The sequence below is a fragment of the Lepus europaeus genome, chromosome 10 (genome assembly GCF_033115175.1).
Source record: "Lepus europaeus isolate LE1 chromosome 10, mLepTim1.pri, whole genome shotgun sequence".
Classification (NCBI taxonomy): Eukaryota; Metazoa; Chordata; class Mammalia; order Lagomorpha; family Leporidae; genus Lepus; species Lepus europaeus.
In genome coordinates, this window is record NC_084836.1 from 8,583,204 (window position 1) to 8,607,932 (window position 24,729).

A 24,729-nucleotide genomic window follows, 5' to 3' on the forward strand; every position below is an offset into this window, starting at 1 on the left:
TTGGGGCAGATAAATATGAGGAGTCTTCAAAAAGTTCACAGAAAATGCATTTTTGTGAAAAAACCATGTATGGATTTTGAAAGTTTTTGCACCAAAATAAACCTATCTCTTATTTTCATTTTCTCCACAAACTTAAGTACATTTGCATATGGGGGCAGCTAATGGAACTTACGGGTTATTGTATTAAGGAGGGTTTGTTCCTGCAAACTCAAGTTGGTGCCGTGTGCAGTGGTGGGAGGTCCCCTCTTTCTGGCACAGGGAGGAGGACACCCGCACAAAGGGAAATTTGTTCTCTGCTTTCAGACAGAAGGGGAGGGCAGAGGGCTCTTCCTGCATCTACTGTTTCACTTGCCTGCAGCTCGAAGTAACCCGTATGCATATGGCCACAGTGGCATATTTTGCGGTGGCCTGTCATGGCCCTCCTCGCTCAGCCCCTGGTCTGGATGAGGTTCCTTGTCCTACAGGCTCATGCCCCTGTCCTCAGAGCTCTCTCACTGTTCAGTGCCTACTCTGATCCTGGCCGTCTGCCAATCTACAGACTCTGGGACAGCATCCCCACTTCTGATGCCCAAATGCCCCCACTTCTAATGCATCGCTTTTTTTTTTCCCATAATCAAACTTTATTGAAAAACTGACATCAAAATAGGGGATAACTTGTATACCTTATAAAATCAAACAAAATTACATGATCTTAGTAGATTCACTAGAATCACTGAACTTATGATAAGGCTTTCCGTGAGAACACAAATCCAGGAAGTTGTGGGTCACTAGTGTTGCTTTCTTCTAAAGGAACAGCCTCCTGTAGGCTGGCACAAAACTGTAGAACAGCCTACACAAAGAACCACTGTTTGGGCACGGCTGAAAACCGTGGTGATCTTGTGGCAACCTGGGCATTTTACGTCCATAAAATAAGAATTCGGACTTTGAACCAGCCATTTCTTTTTATGTTTCTTTTTTCCTCCTCCAAAGAAGGATGGAGTAAATCTCTAGCCAAGGACATGTCGGCGGTCCGCGAGCCCAGTGCCTCTCACTGGTTCTGGCTACTCCCCTAGTGACCTCTAATGCATTGCTTTTTAAAGATGTATTTATTTTTTGAAAGAGATACAGAGAGAAAAGGGGAGGGAAAGAGAGAGAGCTCAATCTTCCATCCGCTGGTTCACTCCCCAAATGACCAAAACGGCCAGGGCTACCAGGCCAAAGCTGGGGGCCCAGAGCTTCTTCCGGGTCTCCAACATGGGTACAGGGGCCCAAGCACTTGGCCATCTTCTGCTGCTTTCCCAGGCTAAAGCAGAGAGCTGGATCAGAAGTGGAGCAGCCGGGACCAGTGCCGTGGCTCACTTGGCTAATCCTCTGCCTTCAACGCCAGCACTCCAGGTTCTAGTCCTGGTTGGGGCTCCTGATTATGTCCTGGTTGCTCCTCTTCCAGTCCAGCTCTCTGCTGTGGCCTAGGAAGGCAGTGGAGGATGGCCCAAGTGCTTGGGCCCTGCACCCGCATGGGAGACCAGGAAGAAGCACCTGGCTCCTGGCTTCAGATCAGCGCAGCACGCCGGCCGTAGTGACCATTTGGGGGATGAACCAACGAAAGGAAGACCTTTCTGTCTCTCTCTCTCTAACTCTGCCTGTCAAAAAAAAAAAAAAAAAAAAGTGGAGCAGCCAGGACTTGAATCAGCACCCATATGGGATGCCAGCGTGCAAGACATGGCTTAACAGGCTGTGCCACAGCACTGGCCCCTCTAATGTGCTCCTTCCTCCCTCCCTCCCTCCCTTCCTTCCTCCCTCCCTCCCTCCCTCCCTCCCTCCCTCCCTCTCTCTCTCTCTCTTTCTCTCTTTCTTTCTTTCTAAGATTTATTTATTCATTTGAGAGGCATAGTTACAGAGAGGGAAAGACAGAAAGAGATCTTCCATCCATTGGTTCTGGGCCGATGTAAAGCCAGGAGCCAGGAGCTTCCTCTGGGTCTCCTGCATGGGTGCAGGGGTCCAAGTACCTGGGCCATCTTCCACTGCTCTTCCAGGCACATTAGCAGGGAGCTGGATTGGAAGTGGAGCAGCCGGGACTCAAACTGGCGCCCATATGGGATGGCGGCACTGCAGGTGGAGGCTTAACCTACTATGCCACAGCGCCGGCCCCTCTAATGCATTTCTTAACCAGTAGCATATCTGCTTATTTCCTTGTAAGAGCAACCTTCCCACTGTTTGGTAAAGTGTGGGGGTGTGTCCACCCTGGAGCAGTCACCCAGGGAGGCCTGGGCAGGTGAAGTGGAATGGAGTAAGGGCTGTCATGAACACCTGCTCACCCTCAGGACACTCACCTTTAGAAAACAGTGCAGAAGGAGATTTGAGGATCTGGAAATTGGTATTCTTAGAACCGTCAGTTCCTTTATTATTATTTTTAAAAATATTCTATTTTATTTATTTGAAAGGCAAAATTAGAGACAGAGAGGGAGAAAGATCTTCCATCTGCTGGTTCACTCCCCAGATGAACTCAACAGCTGGGACTGGGCCAGACCAGAGCCAGGAGCTCCATCCAGGTCTCCCACATGAGTGGCAGGGGCCCAGGTGCGTTAGCAGGGAGATGGATCGGAAGTGGCGCAGCCAGGACTCTAACCGGCCTCCCTGTGGCTCAGGCCGTGCCCGTCATTGAGCAGGGTGCTCTTGCGGCCCTGACCTTTTTTTTTTTTTTTTTTTTTTGACAGGCAGAGTGGACAGTGAGAGAGACAGAGAGAAAGGTCTTCCTTTTCTGTTGGTTCACCCCACAATGGCCGCTCCAGTGGTGCGCTGTGGCCGGTGCACTGCGCTGATCCAAAGCCAGGAGCCAGATGCTTCTCCTGGTCTCCCATGCGGGTGCAGGGCCCAAGCACTTGGGCCATCCTCCACTGCCTTCCTAGCCACAGCAGAGAGCTGGACTGGAAGAGGGGCAACCGGGATAGAATCCAGTGCCCCGACCGGGACTAGAACCCGGTGTGCTGGCGCCGCAGGCGGAGGATTAGCCTATTGAGCCATGGCGCCGGCCCGGCACTCCGGGTTCTAGTCCCGGTCGGGGCGCCAGATTCTGTCCCGGTCACTCCTCTTCCAGTCCAGCTCTTTGCTGTGGCCCAGGAGGGCAGTGGAGAATGGCCCAAGTGCTTGGGCCCTGCACCCGCATGGGAGACCAGGAGAAGCACCTGGCTCCTGCCTTCGAATCAGTGAGATACGGCGGCCATTGGAGGGTGAACCAAAGGCAAAGGAAGACCTTTCTCTCTGTCTCTCTCTCTCACTGTCCACTCTGCCTGTCAAAAAAAAAAAAAAAAAAAAAAAAAAAAAGATAGAACCTGGAGTGCCGGAGCCGCAGGGGGAGCATTAGCCTAGTGAGCCGCGGCACCGGCCTCGGCCCTGATCTTTAAAAAGAAAACCTGGGGCGGGTGTCTGGCCTGCCGGTTCAGACACTGGTCCGCGTCTTGCATCTGAGTACCAGAGTTCAGTGTGTGCCCTGCTCCTGATTCCAGCTTCCTGCTAACGCAGGCGGTGGTGACATCCCGAGCGGGTGGGGTCCTGCCACGTCCGTGGGAGAACTGGACTCCGTTCTTGGTTCCTAGCTTCAGCTCAACCCAGTCCCCGCCACTGCAGTCCGGGGAGGGGGGGGGGGACCAGCAAATGGCGCTCTTGCTCGCTCGCCCCCTTCACCTATCTCGTCTCTCGGTCCCAAACACATTTTTAAAAAGACTTATTTATTTGAAAGGCAGAGTTACAGAAAGAGAGATCTTCCATCTGCTCATTCACTGCCCTACTGGCTGCACTGGCCAGGGCTGGGCCAGGTTAAAACCAGGAGCCAGGAGCTTTATCCGGGTCTCCCACATGGGTCATCCTCCACTGCTTTCCCAGGTGCGTCAGCAGGGAGCTGGATTCAAAGTGGAGCAGTGGGGACTGGAACCAGCAGTGCTCATTCTCGGGGCTCTGGGACGCAGGCGTTGAAGGTGGCAGGTTAACCCACTGTGCACCTCCAGCGCATTTCTGAAATAATAATACAGGAAGAGGCGACTTCCTTTGCTCCAACACCCCCACTGTCCTTCCCCTTTCACCACAGACCTGCCTGTAGCCGCCTCTCCGTTCCTCGCCTCGCAGACACATCCCAGCTGCTCCAGCCAGTGCACTGGTGCAGCGCCGCGGCTCACTAGGCTAATCCTCTGCCTGTGGTACCAGCACTCCGGCTTCTAGTCCTGGTCAGGGCGCCGGGTTCTAGTCCCGGTTGCCCCTCTTCCAGGCCAGCTCTCTGCTGTGGCCCGGGAGTGCAGTGGAGGATGGCCCAAGTGCTTGGGCCCTGCACCCCATGGGAGACCAGGAGAAGCACCTGGCTCCTGGCTTCGGATCAGCGTGGTGCTACAGCAGTAGCAGCCATTTGGGGGGTGAACCAACGGAAAAGGAAGACCTTTCTCTCTGTCTCTCTCTCTCTCATGTCCACTCTGCCTGTCAAAAAAAATAAAAAGGCAATGAAAAGATGTTTATTTTGATGCAAACATTTTGGAAATCTACACGTAATTCTTCAGATCAGATGACAAACTTTCCGAAGACCCTTCCCCCCAAGCTACCACGTAGGGGACACTTCTCGCCCCTTGGTGGACTTCACCTGTTCCTGTCCTGTCCCTCGCTCAGCTGAGGGCTACTCCCGCCGAGGACCAGGTTTCAGGGTTTGTCCGGGGGCAGTCACGTTGGGAGCTTGCCCCGTGAGGTGTTTACCGAAGGAGGTGTGGCGAGCGTCACGTCAACAGGGACGGCAAGGGAGCACCTACACAGGCCCCCCGTGCTCTGTGCGCGGGCTGACCGAGTCCTACGAGCAGCTGGAGGCAGGAGACGGCTTCAGTGACTCGCCCCAGATCGCCAGTCGTGAGCGACGGCTGGGACCCCCACACACACCGAGTCTGCCCCCGTCCCACCCCTGTCTGTGGTCTCCGAAGCTGCTGCCTGTCCCTGCAGGGCCCCGGGAGCGCCTGCGAGGTTTCCCGCTGCGTGTCCCTCTGCCAAGAACGACGAGGGACGTCTCGGACAGTGGCATGTATCCCTCTCGCTGCCCGTTTTACTGACTTTATTCTTCTGTTTTCTCCCCCACGATTTTCTAACGCAAAGCCAACCCCCGAGAAAGCGTCGTCAGCCGTGCGGAAGTCCGGAGGCGGCTCGGGGCCACCTGACACCGGGACAGGTACTAGCACGCCCGAGAGGGGACGTCTGTTTGCACCTAATTTGTCCCCCCCACTTGACACCTGGGCCTGTGTTTGCAATGTCGCAAGCTCCATTTTTGTGAGGCCACGTTCAGGACCACGCTGATTTCCGTGGAGGAGAGAGGCGGCCGGCAAGTGGGGAAAGTTAAGTGGAAGACGCGAGGACTGCTCCGCCCCTCTCCCCCACCGGAAGCCAGCACTTGGCTGAGACAGAAACGGATCTGCACCGGAGCCTTCGAGGGGAAGCACAGAGGGGCCCAGGGCACTGAGCCAACGGTGGCTTGATTGGGACGCGTGGCAGGCCGGCCAGGGCCACGGCGGGAAGCAGCAGGGCGCGATGGGAGCGGAGGCCACAGCCCTCACAGGCGAAGCTTGGGGTGGTGGTGTTCGGATGATTCCAGCAGGTTCTGGGCACGGGGAGGGGCCAGGTTGTGCGGTGCCGGCTCCGGGTTGACTCGCACAGAGGAGACACTGACTTGCTGTGTGGGAGTTTGCCCGAGGAGCTGTTCAGGGGAGGGCCTCTCTCTCAGGAGGGGCGTCAGCCCCCTTGGTCCGGCCCTGTGGTTCCCGGCTGTCAGTGGAACCCGTGCCGCGGGATCATCCCAGGTGGTTTCGCACTCGCCATCATTCTCCCGGAAACGTGAGCTATCCGTGTTCTCGAGGGAGACATGGCGGCTCCGGGAAGTGAGTGTGAATCGTGTCCCAAGAAAGCCATTGGAAAAGAGGAAAGGCCTGGGCTCCTCACCAAAGTGTGCAGCCAGGTTCAAATGGAGGAGAGTATTGGGGGGATTCTTCAAGCCCCCAGACACACACTCAGTTCACAAAGACCCCATGGGCCGAGGAGGAAGTACCAAGGGAAACTGGATGATGTGTTCACTGGCTGAAAGGGAGAGCTTTGCCCAGCGAGCATTCAGCGCTGTTGTCCCTCCGCGACGCGTTAGCTCCTGATGCGTGTCTGTCGCGCTGCCCTTTGGGGGCTGTCGGGACCGTGCCGCTGTGAGCGTTCACGAGCAAGTGTCTGGGTGGCCGGGCTGTGTGTGTGTACTTAGGGTGTCTGATGTGGGAGGAGCTCCCAGACCACAGCCCAGAGTGACCATCACATGTGCTTTGAAGAACTTGGAGGGGCCGCAGGTGACACTGGCATCCCGTATCGGAGCACCAGGTCGAGTCCTGGCTACTCCACTTCTGATCCAGCTTCCTGCTGATGGACCTGGGAGAGCAAGTCCCGGGCCCTCCGCCCACAGCTCCTGGCTTCGGCCTGGGCCAGCCCTGGCTGCTGTGCCAGTCGGGGAGTGAACTAGCAGATAGAGGGTTCCCTCTCCCTCTCCCTCTCCCTCTCCCTCTCCTCTCCCTCTCCTACCTCTCCCTACTCATAGAAAGAAAGAATCAAAATAAAGAACTTGGAGGAAAGGAGTCCGTTTACCGCGTACAGTGGGTACTTGGAGTCTCTTCACCTTTCCTTCGTTCCTTTTTTCATTTTTTTTTTTTTTTTTGACAGGCAGAGTGGAGAGAGAGAGAGAGAGAGAAAGGTCTTCCTTTTTGCTGTTGGTTCACCCTCCAATGGCCGCTGCAGCTGGCGTACTGCGGCCAGCGCATCGCGCTGATCCAAAGCCAGGAGCCAGGCGCTTCTCCCGGTCTCCCATGCGGGTGCAGGGCCCAAGCACTTGGGCCATCCTCCACTGCCTTCCCAGGCCATAGCAGAGAGCTGGCCTGGAAGAGGGGCAACCGGGATAGAATCCAGCGCCCCAACCGGGACTAGAACCCTGTGTGCCAGCGCCACAAGGCGGAGGATTAGCCTGTTAAGCCATGGCGCTGGCTGCCTTTCCTTCGTTCCTAATGTTCCAAGCTTCTGTGTGGTGTCGTCTTCCTCCCACCTGAAGACAAGACTTCCTGTAGTATTTCATCCAAGATTGGCCTGCTGGCAACAGATTCCCTTCGTTGTCTTTCATCTGAGAGCCTGTATTTCACCTTTGTTACTAAAGGATTTTTTGCCCTCTGAATAGAATTCTCTTCTATTTGGTGACTTAACACTGCTGTTTTAAAGCCTTCTGGGCTTCTTTATTTGAGGTTTATTTTATTTATTTATTTATTTATTTATTTATTTTATTTATTTATTTTCATATACTCAAAAGGGGTAGAGAGAGAGAACGATCTCTTATCTGCTGGTTCACTCCCCAGTGACTGCAGTAGCCAGGACATTCCAGGAGCCCAGAGCTCCATCTGGGTTTCCCACATGGGCGCAGGGGCCCAAGCACTTGGGCTGTGGTCTGCTGCCTTCCTGGGTGCATGAGCAGGGAGCTGGATTGGAAACAGAGTACCGGGGGCTCCAGCCGGCACCCCAGTATGGGATGCTGGCATTTCAAGCAGTGGCTTAACCCCGCCCCCTTAACCAGCATCTTAACTGGCAGGCCAAACACCCACCCCCGAGTAGCATTTTCAAAGACTTGAGCACCCCCTTGCTTACTCCCTGCTGTAGGGAATTCCGTCCTGGCGTCTGACTTGGTGTTGTTAAATTATAGAAGTTGGCTTTCAGTTACTACAACAGAACATAGGCGAGAATTCATTTTGTAAAGAGAAAGGTTTCTTAGCTCACAGTCCCAGAGCTTCAAGGTCAAGATCGGGTGGCCCCTCTGGGTTGGTGTCCATGAGTGCCAACGGACGGCAATGGTGGATGGCAGAGTGTGTGGAGGAAGAGTGGAGGGCGAGCCAGGAAGCAGAGAGAGTGCAAGGGGCCCAGACTCGGGCTTTGTGCCAACCCTCTTCCCAGAACTCCACAGGTCAAGTGAGAACTTCCTCCAGGGGCATCCCCCGCCCCGTAGTGCCCTCCCTCTAGGTGCCGCCATCTAACAGTCCTGCCACCCTGGGGACTAGGCCTCTACGTGGACTTTCGGGGAACACACACACAGATATCCACACCATAGCATACATGTCGCACCCCTGCCGTTTCTGCCTCACTACACTGTGGGTCCCTTGAAGAGAGCCTGTTTCTGCACCCACCCCGGGCTGACGCACAGAGATGCCCAGCAGGTGTTTGCTGGGTGGATGACGGACAAGGGCTGGGCGGACGGATGAGTCTGAAGAGAGCCATGGCCTGCAAGTGGTATGTGGCTAAAATGCAGGAGAAATTGTGTGGATTCACCAGAGCTGCCTCCTCCAGCGTGCCGCCAGGGTCTCAGTGCATCCGGGCCTTTCCACAGACAGGAAGTGGGGATCTGCTCACGCAGGTGGGAAGTATTGTTATCATTATATTATTATTATTACTGCTAATATCACATTGACAGAGCGTCATCCTCACATCTTGCAATCAAGGAAAGCCTCACCGCAAGTCAAGAGGGTAACAGAAGCACGAGAATACGAGAACGCGCTTTCTAAACAGGTGAGCAACGGCCGGCGCTGTGGCCTAGGGGTTGAAGCTGCAGCCTGCAGCGCCGGCATCCCGTACGGGCGCCGGTTCAGGTCCTGGCTGCTCCACAGTCCTGCTGGTGCACCTGGGAAGGCAGCAGAGGACGGCCCAAATGCTTGGGTCCCTGCCACCCACATGGGAGACCTGGAAGGGGCTCTTGGTTCCCGGCTTTGGCCTGGCCCAGCCCCAGCTGTTGTAGCTGTTTGGGGAGTGAACCAGTGGATGGAAGCTCGCTCTCTCGCTGACTCTACCTTTCAAATAGATAAAATAAATCTTTAGAAATAAATGTCAAGAATAAACAGGCACTCACTTGGAGATGTGGAAGTGGAGGGGACTCAGGAGGGGTCGGAGACGAGGCGGGAGGCTCGCGCTGTGCACAGGCGTCAGGGTGAGAACGGGCTGTTCCTCACTCGGGTGGCACAGGAGGCTGCCTGTGGTAACTCCTGCAGGAGGCAGGCACGTGGACAAAGCCCTCTGTCTGGATTTCCCCAGGATTCAAGTCGCCTGCCTGGAACTCAGGAGCCTGCGTGTGACGAAGAGCACACTGGGCCTCACTTTCCTACTCTGTTAAGTGGGGCGATGATTCTGGGGGGAGGCGGTGCCACCAGGTTCCCCTGAGGACACGATGGTGGCCTTGCTCCGCACCAGGTGCCGGAGCCCGGAGCACAGTTCTGCTTTGTTTCACTGTCGCCGTGCTCTGAGACAGTGGCTCTCGCTGTCCTCCATTTCTCCTCCAGGAAAGCGGTGCTGAGGGCCCCCGGTCACAAAGCCAGTACGTGATGGAGCAGAGACCGGCACACGCATCTGTGCCTTTCTGAGCCTGAGCCTCGAACCCCACTGCCCAGCCACGGCCGGCCCTGGGTAACCTGTCTGCTCCCCCCACCTCCCGCCACGCGGCCGTGGTGGTTTGTACCGGTGGCATCTTCAGTCCTGAGCGGTGGGGAAAGGCCCTGAGGGTTGTGAGCAGGGTGAGAGGTTTGTAGACCTCCCCAAAGCCCCCGCTGGCCAGGGAGCCAGGCCGAGCACGGGCACTAAGAGTGAGGCTGTAGATTTCCTGGACCTTTGACCTGTCTGCATATTTGGAACCGTGGCCTGGTTGTCCGCAGCACTTGGCACCGAAACTTCGGAGAAGTAGCCGGGCTTGGGGGAAGAGACGGACAGACGGACACGCCTTCACAGCTCCGCGCTGCCGCTCTCCGGCTGTGTCGCCTGAGCAAGTCGTTTCATTCTCTTGGTCTTAGGAAACGAGAAACACACATAACACAGAGAAGAGAGATGAATGACGGGGTTCATGCCGGGGAGAGCAGCTGGGAGCCGCACCCTGCAGGGGAGCGGGCTTGGGCCCCGGGGCTGGGTGGACGGCGTCGTGAGTGCTTTATTGCTCCGGGCCACTAAAACTCTCAGCTCGTTCACAAGCCCCGCGCCTTCCGGCCCCGATGAGCGCTGCTCCGTGCCTTTCTGTTCCTCCCCAGTTCTCAGCAGTGGAAATATTTCCACGTCTAGAGTTAGTAGTCTTTGATCTTGTCATTCATTTATAGAAGCTCAATTTTTTTTTGGTCATATTTTGGCAAAAATGCTTCCTACCTAATCTTTTTTTAAATAAAGATTTATTTATTTATTAGAAAGATAGTTACTGAGAGGCAGAGAGAGAGAGAAAGAGAGAATCTTTTATCCGCTGGTTCTCTCCCCAAATGGCCGCAGCAGCTGGAGTTGGGCCGATCCGAAGCCAGGAGCCAGGAGCCTCTTCCGTGTCTTCCATGTGGGTGCAGGGGCCCAAGCTCTGGGGCCACCTTTCATTGCTGTCCCAGGTCACAGCAGGGAGCTGGATTGGAAGTGGAACAGCCAGGACTAGAACCAGCTCCCATGTGCGATGCCGGCACTGCAGGTGGCGGCTTTACCCACTGTGCCACAGAGCCAGTCCCGCTACTTAATCTTTTGACTTTTTTTAAAAAAGATTTATTTATTTGAAAGTCAGAGTCACACACAGAGAGAAGAGGAGAAGCAGAGAGAGAGAGAGGTCTTCCATCCACTGGTTCACTCCCCAGTTGGCTGCAATGGCCAGAGCTGCGTCGATCTGAAGCCAGGAGCCAGGAACGTCTTCTGGGTCTCCTGTGTGGGTGCAGGGAACCAAGCACTTGGGCCATCCTCCACTGCACTCCTGGGCCACAGCAGAGAGCTGGACTGGAAGAGAAGCAACCGGGACAGAATCTGGTGCCCCAACCGGGACTAGAACCCAGTGTGCCGGCGCCACAGACAGAAGATTAGCCTAGTGAGCCACAGTGCCAGCTCTGAATATATTGTTAGCATGTTAAAAAAAGAAAAAAGTATATATTTGAAAGGCGGCGTGACAGAGGGAGGAGGAGAGACAGACACTGAGACAGAGAGAGATCCTCCATCCACTGGTTCACCCCCCAAATGGCCACAACAGCCAGGGCTGTGCTAGGAGAAAGCCAGGAGCCAGGAATCCCACCTCCATCCGGGTCTCCCACATGGGTAGCAGGATCCAAGCCATTTTCTGCTGCCTTCCCAGGGGCGTTAGCAGGAAGTAAAGCAGCCAGGTCCCTTAACTGGCACAACGTGGGATGCCAGCGTTGTAAGCAGCGGCGTAACCCCCGGTGCCACAGTGCCAGCCCCTTTAACAATTTTATAAATGTCCTTCTTCCCTCATTCATCTTTGTAAGAAGTGACATTTCATAGAATTGTTTATATTCAAAATAGCAGTATTTTTTTAATTCCTGGAAAACACATGAAAAAACTATACGTGGATTTCAAAAGTTTTTGCACCAAAATAAACATTTTTCTCCAAAAAGTACTTTTTAAAAGATTTTTAAAAAACATTTATTTACTGGTGCCAGCACCATGGCTCACTTGGTTAATCCTCAGCCTGCGGCGTCGGCATCCTGTACAGGTGCTGGGTTCTAGTCCCAGTTGCTCCTCTTCCAGTCCAGCTCTCTGCTGTGGCCCGGGAGGGCAGTGGAGGATGGCCCAGGTCCTTGGGCCCTGCACCCCATGGGAGACCAGGAGGAAGCACCTGGCTCCTGGTTTCGGATCGGCGCAGCACCGGCCATAGTGACCATTTGGGGGGTGAAACAACAGAAGGAAGACCTTTCTCTCTGTCTCTCCCTCTCCCTCTCCCTGTCTGTAACGCTACCTGTCAAATAAAAACAAAACAAAACACTTACTTACTTATGTGAAAGGGAGAGGGAGAGAGGGAGATTTTACATCTGCTGATTCACCCCAAATGCCCGCAACAGCCAGGGCTGGACAGACTGAAGCCAGGCGCCCACAGCTCCATCCAGGTCTCCACAGGATGGCAGAAGCCCAAATTCCTGGGCCGTCTTTCACTGCGCTCCAGATGCATGGGTGCTGGTGTTTCAAGCAGTGGCTTCCCCTGCTGGGCCACCCCGCCAGCCCCTTAATTACATTTTCCATGAACTTTTTGAAGGACCTTCATGTGTAAAATGATCTACCTGATTTTGCACCTCGGTTTTTTGAAGGTTTTTTTTTTTTTAATTTTTTATTTTTGACAGGCAGAGTGGACAATGAGAGAGACAGAGAGAAAGGTCTTCCTTCCGTTGGTTCACCCTCAATGGCCGCTGCGGCCAGCGCTGCACCTTGGTTTTTAAAGGTTGGCTGTTATGCCCAAAGCTTCCTTTTTGGGTTATGATGCTTCCTGGTCATGGTGACAGTGACATCTGTGCCTTTGGGTAAAGATATCAGCGCCTTCGTGGTGCACAGTTAGGTCCGCCAGGTCCTGGGTAGTGAGTGTCTGTGGCGCCGGCATAGGACCTGCACCTCTGTACTGTGGCAGCTTCCTCAGAGGCTCCTAGAACTGGCGGTCCTGCGGCAGCAGACGCGAGCGCCTTTACATCTCGTTTCTTGCCATTTGGGGGCCTACGTGGTGCTGGCATCCTGTAGGGAGCAGTCTGAGTCCAGGCTGCTCCGCTCCCCATCCAGGTCCCTCCTAATGCGACTGGGAAGACAGCAGATGACGGCCCAAGTGCCTGGGCCCCTGCCTCCCACGTGGGAGACCCAGATGGGGTTCCTGGCTCCTGGCTTTGGTCTGGACCCACCCCAGCCATTGTGGCTATTTGGGGAGTGAACCAGCATCTGGAAGATCTCTCTCTCTCTCTCTTTCCTCCCTCCCTCCTCCTCTGTCACTCTGCCCTTCAAATAAATAAAAGAAATCTTTCCCCCAAAATTAAAGATTTATTTAAAGGGGGGGGGCGGCACTGTTGCTTAGCAGGTAAAGCTGCCACCTATGGTGCCGACATTCCATATGGGTGCTGGTTCGAGTCCTGGCTGCTCCAGTTCTGATCCAGCTCCCTGCTAATGCACTTGGGAAAGCTGGAAGGTGGCCCAAGTGCTTGGGGCCCTGCACCCACATGGGAGACTGGGAAGAAGTTCCTGGCTCCTGGCTTCAGATGAGCCCAGCTGTGGCTGTTGAGGCCATTTGGGGAGTGAACCACCAGATGGAAGACCTCTCTCTCTGTCTCTCCTCTCTTTCTCTGTAACTCTGCTTTTCAAATAAATAAACAAACAAACAAATAAATCTTTAGGGAGAGAGAGAGACCTTTCATCCCCTGGTTTACTCCCCAGATGGTCGCAATGACCAGGGCTGGGCTAGACGGAAGCCAAGAGCCAGGAACTCCATCCAGGTCTCCTGCGTGGCTTAGAGGGGCCCACGCACTAGGGCCGTCCTCTGCTGTCTTCCCAGGCACATCAGCAGGGAGCTGAGTCGGAAGCGGAGCAGCCAGGACTTGATCCAGCGCTCTGCTGCGGGGTGTCAGCATTGCAAACAGCAGCGCCTTTGTTTCTTGGTAAATGCTGTGAAAGAGGCCGCGTCCTTCACCGCTTTCCTTTGTTCCCTCCCCAGTCTCACCCTGCTTGCAGAAGCCCGCCTCTGACCTGGAACCTCTTCAACACGTACGGGAAGAGCCCCCTGGTTGTGCACTTCCTCCAGAACTACTGCACGCTGCCACAGCACGGCATGGACGTGTTGGTGGTCAGGAGGGAGAGGACCACGCTGCTCCCATATCCTTGGGTCGCTGCAGGCCGCCACGTCCTTAGCCCGCAGGCCAGGCTAGGGGAGAGGCCTCCAGGTGTTAGCACGGCGCCTGGCACCGAGTGGGTGCTCGCCGTGGGAGGCCGCTGCTGTGGGCCTCAGGTCAGAGTCCTGCTCGTCCTGCTCCCAAATCCAGAGCCGGCCGCATGAACCGGCCGGGAGACGCCGGGCGAGCCGAATTCCCCTTCGTGCATTTTCCGGTGTGAGTGGGCCAACCAGGGATTCTGGCTTCCTGTGAAACAAAGCCAAGCCCCCGCGTGCTCACTCATCCCGGAGTGTGTCCTGGGGGGAGCTTTGGCGTCCACGTGTGTGTTTCTAGCACCACACACACACACACACACAGGCCCACCACACACTTCTGGCCCCAGTGCCACGGATTGTAAAGATGTGGTAAAAAGCCCACAGCTCAGGCGAGTGTGGCGTGCGTTGGTGTCCTGAGCCCTGACAGCGTCCCCCAGGGACAAGAACCTGCACTCTGCGGCATCAGATTGGTGTGTTGGTCCAAGCAGACGGGCGTGAGTTTAGATGAGTCGCACCTATGCCCTGAGCCGCATGTCATCTATAGAACCTGCTGAGGGCCGGCCCCGCAGATTACAGACGCCCAGAGGGAGGGCTCAGCCGCGCTGACGCTGACGGAGGGCGGGTGCCGCCGCGCTCCTCAGCACTGGTGACCGACCAGGTCGGAACCTCGCATCTCCAAGTGCACACACACCCTCTTCTGTAAGATGCCAATGATAACGACTCAGAGTTCAGAGCGCTGCATGGTGTAGAAAGTGGCTTTCCCGCACGTCGCCTTGCTGTGCCCTAGCGACAGGGTGGTGCAGTGGAAGGAACCTGCGTGGGGGACACAGCTCGGGATCTGAGCGTGCGCAGCTTCGCCTGCACGCTCAGTGTCTTAACCTGCTCACCCCTAACCAGGGGCGCTGTGGTCCAGGGGTGTGCAGCACCTGACGTGGGCGGGACTCTCCCTGCTGTGGGAGGATGGAGGCACTGAGGACGCCTTTGGTCTTGGCTGCGGTCCCGCAGGTGGTGGTGAGTGTAGCCGAGGTCCTGTGCAGTCAGGAGGAGCAGGGGAGGGCGGCACAGAGAGACTTCAAATGCAGCCTTGAGGCGGGGGAGGGAAGGAGCCTTGGAACCTTCTCCTGTTCACCCCCAGGGCCATAGACTTCCCAGTGGCGGCTGAAGAAGCCTCTCCCAGGCCTCCTTTCCCACAGCAGGCCCGGAGAAGCACTGCACTTGCACGGTGGAGAACCGGCAGGCCGCTGGCCACGGTCAAGAGCTGGAGGGTCGTTTCCTGCTCAGATCCCCCGCACCCTGTCCAGACACTCGGCATGTCCCCTTCTCTGCCATCCCGGCTCCTTCCTGCCCAGGCACTAGGCTCAGGTCACTAATAATGCAGCCCGCACGGTGCCGTCTGGGCTCTTCCTTGACAGCCAGAGCCACTGGGTCCACGCTGACCTACGCCGAGCTCATCAACCTGACCCTGAGCAGCATGCAGAAGCGGAAGGACAACATGCGCCAGCTGAACCGGCTCTACCGGAGCGAGTGGAACTATTTCGACAGCTACCTGAAGGAGCTGCAAGAGAACTTCCTGAGGTGCTTACGGGACCTGGGGGACCAGCCCTTGTGGAGCATCCGTCTGTTACGTCATTGTTTTTTTCATTTTTTTTAAGATTTATTTTATTTATTTGAAAGACAGTTACAGAGAGAGGTAGAGCCAGAGAGAGAGAGAGAGAGAGAGAGGTCTTCCATCTTCTGGTTCACTCCCCAGATGGCCACAAAACGGCCGGAGCTGCGCCGATCCAAAGCCGGGAGCCAGGAATTTCTTCCAGGTCTCCCATGTGGGTGCAGGGGCCCGAGCACTTGGACCATCTTCTGTGGCTTTCCCAGGCCATAGCAGAGAGCTGGATCAGAAGTGGAGCATCAGGGACTTGAACCAGTGTCCCTAAGGGATGCCGGTGCTGCAGGCGGAGGCTTAGCCCACTGCACCACAGCACCTGCGCCCCATGGCATTCTTTTCACATCTGTCTTATAGTGGCAGACAAGCCTATGACGACATCTTCCCTCCCTGGAATGTGTATTTGTCGCTGTTTTGTCCACTTTGAGTAGCCCTAAGCTGCTGCTAGGTTGAGGAAGCGTCTCTTCATGTCTGCAGCGCCTGGCTCAGCGCTCCTGCTGGGCGCTGCACGTCCCGTGGGCGCGCTGCACTGGACACCTCCTCCCACGGCCATAGCAGCCACTGATGGTTTTTAAGTGCTTCCTGTGTACCAGGCACTCTGTGGAGCACTGGGCCTGTGGTCACCCCGGCCTCATCACGGCGCAGGTTCCGGCTTCGCCGTGTTGAGATGTGTCCACGGGCACAGCGTGCAGTCCGCCTCCTCTCCGAGCGAGCGTGGATCTCCTCCCCCATCTCCCTAATCTGAGCCTTGGCCTCTGGAGCGCAGGGGCCGCTTCCTAGCCCTAGGGTTCACTGTGTGCTGGGCTAATTCCTGAGCCCGTGCGGGTTGGCCGTCTGTGTATGGAGCCAGCAGTGCTTCCTGGGGTCGGAGTGACGGACCTTCCCCATACGTGTCTCTGCCCGGTCTCTCCAGGGACGTGAAGAATATCAATAAGAGAGCGGCCGAGAAAAAGAAAGCAAGCCACAGGTTCCTCCCGCCCTCGTCCTTCACCGAGGAACAACCTGAGAAGAAGCCTGGGGGAAATCACCACGCAGAAACTGAGTTTCTCTTAAGGTTTGTGCGCACGGAGTCCACGGGAGGAGCGGAAGTGTGGGCCACATAGGAAGTCGGAAAACCTGGGCACCAGGTCACGACAGGTCCCTGGGTTTACGTCTGCTTCACTCGACTTACTTCCTGGTGCTCAGAGCTGCTGGTGCTGTCGTTCCTCCCCTGCACAGAGCACAGGGCCCCGTCCTGGACGGCCCATGTTGCTCACGGCCTCTTGGGGCCCCGTCCTGGATGGCCTGTGTGGCTCATGGCCCCTTGGGCTCCAGAGCACTGGACTCAGTACTGGACGGCCCATGTTGCTCACGGCCCCTTGAGGCCTAGTCCTGGGCGGCCCGGCTGGCTCACAGCCCCTTTGGGCCCCATCCTGGACGGCCCATGTGGCTCACGGCCCCTCAGGGCCCCGTCCTGGAGGGCCTGCGTGGCTCACGGCCCCTCGGGGCCCTGTCCTGGAGGGTCTGCGTGGCTCACGGCCCCTCAGGGCCCCGTCCTGGAGGGTCTGTGTAGCTCACGGCCCCTTGGGGCCCCGTCCTGGATGCCCGCCTGGCTCACGGCCCCTCGGGGCCCCGTCCTGGAGGGTCTGTGTAGCTCACGGCCCCTCGGGGCCCCGTCCTGGAGGGTCTGTGTAGCTCACGGCCCCTCGGGGCCCCGTCCTGGAGGGTCTGTGTAGCTCACGGCCCCTCAGAGCCCCGTCCTGGAGGGTCTGTGTAGCTCACGGCCCCTCGGGGCCCCGTCCTGGATGGCCCATGTGGCTCACGGCCCCTCGGGGCCCCGTCCTGGAGGGTCTGTGTAGCTCACGGCCCCTCAGAGCCCCGTCCTGGAGGGTCTGTGTAGCTCACGGCCCCTCGGGGCCCCGTCCTGGAGGGTCTGTGTAGCTCACAGCTCTCTGTACCCCAGAGGCCGGAACCACATCAAGCCTCTGAAGCCGATGGAGAATCTAGGGGCTCCGGTCCACGGTTCCAGGTTTATTTGCTCTGAGGGCCCTGGGCAGCCCCAGGCCTCTGTCCTCACAGTGCCAAACACAAAAGGAAGCCAGACAGGAACCTCTCTCCACTTCCATAAACCAAGACCCATAAAAGCCTCCGATGGCTCGCTTGGGTCATCTGCTGTCTGGACCACCAGCACTGGGGAGGGGGCCGTACTGTGAGTGGCCAGAGGACACAGGGCACAGCCGCTGGCATGGGCTAGGACGGGCGGGAAGCCCCAGAGAATACACGCCCACTTTACTTGTGCGTAGTTCATGCAGACACTGTTAGATATCAGCACCCCCTTCACTAAGCAGAAAACAGAGGGGCAGAGGAGCCCAGCTCGTTCACAGACCTTGCCCTCGCGGCTCACGGGCTGGGGGGGGGGGGGAGGGTCGCACATACAGGTACCTGAGGCCAAGGTGCCCGAGTCCTGAGGGGGTTTGGGAAGGGCGAGGCTGGGCGGGCATTCCAGGCAGAAGGCAGCTCAGCTGGTGTGCGGAGCCGGACACTCCACCCCTGCTGGGCCCGGCCAGGCGGGGAGAGTCCGTGGGAGGGCAGGGGCAGCAGGGGCCTGGCCTGCTGCACCCCCTGCCACCCGTGGGCAGCCATCCGGGAACTTTAGCAGAAGCAGTGGCAGACCTGCATTTTTCGTCAGATAAATACACGCACGTAGCGTCTACGGGTCAGATTCAGCCCCAGGCCACACAGCAGTCCCCCGGGCTGCCACAGAAGTTAAACTTCAACTCTTTGAGCTGTTTTCCTGGAAACTTAACTCTGTTGTTCTACATAATATGCTCACCTAGGTACTTCTTGAATTTTTAAAAATGTTTGAGATTACCTGTTGATAATTATTTTCCCAGATTGCTGGGATAACTAAGCAGCGTTATTTTCTGTATACTCAAGTGTATATTTATTTATTTGAAAGACAGAGAGAAAGAGCGTGCATCTGGTGAATGGCTTTCCAAATACTCTCAGTGGCCAGGACAGGGCCAGGTTGAAGCCAGGAGCTGGGATCTCTGTGCAGATCTCCCGTGTACGTGGTGGGAGCTGGGATCTCTGTGGATCTCCCGTGTACGTGGTGAGAGCCGGGATCTCTGCGCGGATCTCCCGTGTACGTGGCGGGAGCCGGGATCTCTGTGGATCTCCCATGTACGTGGCGGGAACCCAGTTACTTGAGCCATCACTACTCGCTCTCTGCATTATCAGGACACTGAGTCAAAGCCAGGTAGTGAACACATGTACTCTGATCTCAAGTGCTCCAGTATGGGATGCAGGCCTCTGAACTGGCATCTTCACCATGAGGGAGAACATGCGCCCTCTGCCCTCTTTTTCTTTTCTTCCCCGTCATGAGGTTCTCCCACTCAGGCCTCCACCTTGTTAGGTCTGGGCTGCTGTGCTGTAGGTTGGCTGCCAGCTCCCATCTTGGGACTTTGTTCACCATCTCCTGGGTCTTCCCTTCGGCAGCTTTGTCTGGTTGGAGCCCCCAGGTCACGTGTCCATCACCCAGGTCTTCCCTTCGGCAGCTTTGTCTGGTTGGAGCCCCCAGGTCACGTGTCCATCACCCGGTCTTCCCTTCGGCAGCTTTGTCTGGTTGGAGCTCCCAGGTCATGTGTCCATCACCCGGTCTTCCCTTCGGCAGCTTTGTCTGGTTGGAGCCCCCAGGTCACGTGTCCATCACCCAGGTCTTCCCTTCGGCAGCTTTGTCTGGTTGGAGCCCCCAGGTCACGTGTCCATCACCCAGGTCTTCCCTTCGGCAGCTTTGGTTGGAGCCCCCAGGTCACGTGTCCATCACCTGGTCTTCCCTTCGGCAGCTTTGTCTGGTTGGAGCCCCCAGGTCACGTGTCCATCACCCAGGTCTTCCCTTCGGCAGCTTTGTCTGGTTGGAGCCCCCAGGTCACGTGTCCATCACCCGGTCTTCCCTTCGGCAGCTTTGTCTGGTTGGAGCTCCCAGGTCACGTGTCCATCACCCAGGTCTTCCCTTCGGCAGCTTTGTCTGGTTGGAGCTCCCAGGTCACGTGTCCATCACCCAGGTCTTCCCTTCGGCAGCTTTGTCTGGTTGGAGCCCCCAGGTCACGTGTCCATCACCCAGGTCTTCCCTTCGGCAGCTTTGTCTGGTTGGAGCCCCCAGGTCACGTGTCCATCACCCAGGTCTTCCCTTCGGCAGCTTTGTCTGGTTGGAGCTCCCAGGTCACGTGTCCATCACCCAGGTCTTCCCTTCGGCAGCTTTGTCTGGTTGGAGCTCCCAGGTCACGTGTCCATCACCCAGGTCTTCCCTTCGGCAGCTTTGTCTGGTTGGAGCCCCCAGGTCACGTGTCCATCACCCAGGTCTTCCCTTCGGCAGCTTTGTCTGGTTGGAGCCCCCAGGTCACGTGTCCATCACCTGGTCTTCCCTTCGGCAGCTTTGTCTGGTTGGAGCCCCCAGGTCACGTGTCCATCACCCGGTCTTCCCTTCGGCAGCTTTGTCTGGTTGGAGCTCCCAGGTCACGTGTCTTCCTCTTGTTTTACTCCCTCACTTTGCTGGAGCACATCCTGTAGTAGGTCCCAAAGAAAAGGTTTGTGGGAAACGTGTGTCTTTGTATGTCTAAAATGCCTTTTTTCTTGAGTAGTGTATGAGAGATGTTTCAGAGAGAATAAAATCCTAAAAATCCGATTTGCCACAGGACTTTCCAGTTTTTTCCTGTGTTCTACTTCTGCTGCTGAGGAATCTGATGCCGTTCTGATTCCTGTGGCTTGGTATGTCGCTGAGGACATGGCCCGTTTTCCTGGTCTTCTAAGGTGTAAGGTTTTTCTTACTATGTTTTACTGGTGTTGGGAGCCCTCTCAGCTTAGGGAGCTGTGCATTTAATTGTGAGAGACTCCCCGTTAGCATTTCTCTGCTAATTTCCTTCCCTTTGTTTCCCTGCTGTGAGGTCCTAGAGCAGTGCCAGCCACGTCCAGTGAGTCAGGAGGTCTCCTGCCAACTCTGTTTCTTAGAAGAGCTTGAGAACAATTGGTGTTTCTTCTTATTTTAAACAATACATATTTTTAAAAAATTATTTATTTATTTGAAAGGCAGAGTTACAGAGGCAGAGAGAGAAACAGAGAGAAGTCTTCTATCCGTTGGTTCACTCCCCAGATGACTACAAAGGCCGGAGCTGGGCCGATCCGAAGCCAGGAGCCAGGAGCTTCTTCCGGATCTCCCACGCAGGTGCAGGGGCCCAAGGACTTGGGCCATCTTCTGCTGCTTTTCCAGGCCACAGCAGAGAGCTGGGTTGGAAGTGAAGCAGCCAGGACTCGAACCGGTGCCCATATGGGATGTGGGTACTGCAGGCGGCGGCTTCACCTGCTGCGCCACGGCGCCGGCCCTGTTCCTTCTCCTTCATCTGGAAGAATTCACAGTGATGCCCTGGAGCCTGGGGCTTTTCCTTGTCAGCAGGCTTTCTGATTCAGTGTTCTTGTCATAAGTCAATGCAGAATTTCAATTTTTTGTTCTCAGATTTGATCATTTGTTTCTGGAATTTTTCCTTTTATTTCTGTAATTTTGGAGTAAATATTTTTCATTTCTGAATCGACTTGCACCTTTTTGGTAGTCAGCTGACCTGAAGATCTGTTAGTTTGGTTGATGGTTTCAAGAAACCGCCCTTTTGTTTCGTTCACTGACTGCTGTTTTCCAGTCTCTGCTGCACTCCTCTCTCTGGTCTCATCTCCTCCCTCCGCTCGCTCCTCCCTCCTGGCTCCTTCAGTCACAGAGTGCAGGCATCAGTTCGCGCCTTCTTGTGAGATGTCGCATGGCAGCTGTCAGCGCCCCTCTGAGCCCGGCTGGTGCTGAGTTTCTACTGTCATCTCAAAATGTTTGAAAATGTACCCGATGCTTTCTCTTCTGATTTGCAGTGTGTTCTTTGGGAACAGGGACCACAAGCCTAAGAAAGTATTGTGCAAAATATCCCAGGAAGCCACTCAGGCTCGTGAGCCTGGTTCCCGTCCCCGCGCAGCCTCACAGATAATATCCTGAAGATTCACGCGTGAAAGTGGGGGACACGGAGCCTGGAAACACAGTCCGAGTTGGCAGCTGCACTACAATGGCGCTGTCTCCAGCAGGGACCCCTCGCATGCCGGCTGGAAGACCCAGCCTCAGGGCCACCAGGGTGTCTGCAGGGCCCAGGGACAGTGTCCCCTGCGGCCGTGCTCCTGTCTGGACTTGTGGCAGATGGAGGCACTGTGGGCTCGGAAGCCCGTGAGGTCCACTCTGGCCTGTGTGGAGCAGGAGCGTTGCTCACGGCCTGCGTGTAAGAATGGCCACTGGCCACTCACAGGCCGGGGCTGCAGCTGGGGCAGGGTCCACTCATGGTGGAGGGAGGGAGCAGGAGCAGAAAGAGGCCCCGGGCTGAGAGCCTGGACCTGCCTCAGCGTCCCACGACGTGTTGTTCTGTCCTTTCTAGAGAACGTCTACATTTCATCTTCCAACCCTTATTTTTTAAAAGATTTATTTATTAAATTAAAAAGTAGAGTTAGAGAGAGAGAGAGATCTATCCACTGGTTCACTCCCCATATGGCTGCAACGGCTGGAGCTGGACCAATCCGAAGCCAGGAGCTTCTTCTGAGTCTCCCATGCAGGTGCAGGGGCCCAAGCACTTGCAGTATCTTCCACCACTTTCCCGGGTGCATTAGCAGGGAGCTGAATCAGAAGAGGAGTAGCCAGGACTGGAACCAGCACCAATAGGGGGCGCCAGAGTCATAGGTAGTGGCTGTACCTGCTGCATCACAGCTCTGGCCCCTCTTCTTTTACTTTCAAAATTTCTTCAGTGATATTATTCATTGCTCACCAATGGAGAGGCGTTCTCTATTTACCTCTCAAAAAAAAAATTTTTTTTTTGACAGGCAGAGTGGACAGTGAGAGAGAGAGACAGAGAGAAAGGTCTTCCTTTGCCGTTGGTTCACCCTCCAATGGCCGCCATGGCCAGCGCGCTGTGGCCGGCGCACCGCGCTGATCCGATGGCAGGAGCCAGGTGCTTCTCCTGGTCTCCCATGGGGTGCAGGGCCCAAGGACTTGGGCCATCCTCCACTGCACTCCCTGGCCACAGCAGAGAGCTGGCCTGGAAGAGGGGCAACCGGGACAGAATCCGGTGCCCCGACCGGGACTAGAACCCGGTGTGCCGGCACCGCAAGGCGGAGGATTAGCCTATTGAGCCGTGGTGCCGGCTTCAAAAAATTTTTTTTAATTTTTTAAAAATTCCAGGGGATGAGCATTTGTCGCAGTGGTTAAACTGCTACTGGATGACCCCGTACTGGGGAGCCAGGTTCGAGTCTCAGCAGCTCTGCTTCCAGAGTAGCTTCCTACCATGTGCACCTTAGGAGGCAGCAGGTGATGGCGCAGGTACTTGGGTCCCTACCACCAACGTGGTAGGTCTGGATGGAGTTCCCTTCTGGCTTTGGCCTGGCCCAACCTGTTGCTGGTTTTGAGGTAGTGAACCAGAAGATGGAAGGTCTCTCTCTCTCTCTCGCTCTCACTCTCTCTGTCTCTCTACCTTTCAAATAAAATATAGTAATAATAACAAAAACAAGAATAGCGATTCCAGTAAACTCTCTGAAGAACGCACACTGAATTTCTGAGCAGATTTTTGTTGACGTCCCTCGTTTTCCCCACAGGAAGGAAAAGAAAGAGCAAGAAAGGGCAGAAGAACAGAGTCTGACCCTCCTCCCCGCTCACTTCGACAGCCCCATGCACTCCCTGCCCTGGAAGGAGAGCCCTGACCACGTCCGTGACCTTTCTGAGTCCAGGTGAGGACAGGAAGTCCTGCCCCAGGGCTGAGGGAGGGATCCCCCTCGCCCCGGCAGGTTTTCCTGGAAAGCAGGTTTGGAGAGTTAGGTGCTCGGGGCCCTGCATTGGTTGCCCCTCGTTATTTTATTTAAAATACATAAATAACAGCACTACTCTGCAGTATGATAGCCGGGACTCCATACCCACTGTCTCCTCTGGGCCCAGCCCTGAGCGGAGTGTACCACAACCAGGACCTCGCAACAGAGCGCACACCGCACGCCGTAAGGGTTATCCGCGGGTTCACACAGAGGGCCTGGATTTAAAGAGGGTTCAAAAGTCCCCCGGCGCAGACACTGGGAAAATCACAGTGGGTGAGATGCAGCCCCTGGTGTCCACGGGTGGCAGAGGGAAGACACGCGTGTCACATCAGTGTCACCACTCCTGGAGATGCTGGTGGCCAAGTGGCAAGAGAGAGGCAGAAGCCTGGTGCCCTGTAGAGACACCTGACAGTGGCGCTCCTGGGCCTGAGCCTAGAACACCGGGACGGGGTTTGCTAGGCAGGGGCAGGGCCACGAAGGAAGAGTGAGCGGAGCAGAGTGGGGTCGCCACAGGCCAGATCCGCCACAGGCCAGATCCGCCACAGGCCAGATCCAGAGGAGGCGCGGCCGGAGGTCAGGTACAGGCACCAGGGCTTCCAGGAGAGCTGAGCCTGCAGACACTCCCTGCACAGCTGGGAGGGGTTCCCACGCCACGCCACGCCACGCCACGCCACGCTGTATTTTCTAAGTCACCAGGAGCCCCTGGAAGATGTTACACAGGGAATCACATGGTCAGGTATCGCTTTTAGAAGTCCCGATGCTGGGGCCGGCGCTGTGGCGTAGCGGGTGAAGCCGCCTCCTCAGTGCCGGCATCCCATGATGCTCCACTTCTTCTTCTTTTTTTTTTTTTTTTAAGATTTTATTCATTTATTTATTTGAGAGGTAGAGTTAGAGAGAGAGGAAGAGACAGAGAGAAAAGTCTTCCATCTGCTGGTGCACTCCCCAAATTGCCAGTGCTTAGCCAATCCAAAGACAGGAGCCAGGAGCTTCTTCCAGGTCTCCCACATGGGTGCAGGGACCAAAGCACTTGGGCCATCCTCCACTGCTTTCCCAGGCCACAGCAGAGAGCTGATTGAGCTGCGGCGCCGGCCTCAGACCTAGTTCTTAATAGTATGTTCATATATGTTAATTAGTAAGAAATCAACTTCAAAAAGCTCATGGAAAAGTAAAGTTAAAAGATAAGTGTGGGGCCGGTGCCGCAGCTCACTAGGCTAATCCTCCGCCAGCGGCGCCGGCACACCGGGTTCTAGTTCTGGTTGGGGCGCTGGATTCTGTCCCAGTTGCTCCTCTTCCAGTCCAGCTCTCTGTTGTGGCCCGGGAGGGCAGTGGAGGATGGCCCAAATGCTTGGGCCCTGCACCCGCATGGGAGACCAGGAGAAGCACCTGGCTCCTGGCTTCGGATCAGCACGATGCGCCGGCCGCAGTGGCCATTGGAGGGTGAACCAACGGCAAAAGGAAGACCTTTCTCTCTGTCTCTCTATCTACTCTACCTGTCAAAATATATATATATATATATTTATTTATTTATTTATTTTGTTTATTTGAA

At 55.9% G+C, this 24,729-nt stretch overlaps 1 protein-coding gene and 1 pseudogene across 1 annotated transcript in view; one reads left to right on the forward strand and one right to left on the reverse strand.

Moving 5' to 3' along the window:
- The window catches only part of FAM227A (family with sequence similarity 227 member A), a 54,336-nt gene that overhangs the window by 25,890 nt on the left and 3,717 nt on the right, over window positions 1–24,729 (forward strand). The window contains exons 13-19 of the mRNA XM_062201879.1: window positions 4,743–4,857; window positions 4,948–5,026; window positions 8,499–8,565; window positions 13,469–13,626; window positions 15,101–15,253; window positions 16,249–16,389; window positions 22,974–23,105. Coding sequence (XP_062057863.1) covers window positions 4,743–4,857; window positions 4,948–5,026; window positions 8,499–8,565; window positions 13,469–13,626; window positions 15,101–15,253; window positions 16,249–16,389; window positions 22,974–23,105 — 845 coding nt within the window. The remainder of the gene's footprint in view (window positions 1–4,742; window positions 4,858–4,947; window positions 5,027–8,498; window positions 8,566–13,468; window positions 13,627–15,100; window positions 15,254–16,248; window positions 16,390–22,973; window positions 23,106–24,729) is intronic.
- Window positions 768–1,000, reverse strand: LOC133768358 (small ribosomal subunit protein eS27-like; annotated as a pseudogene).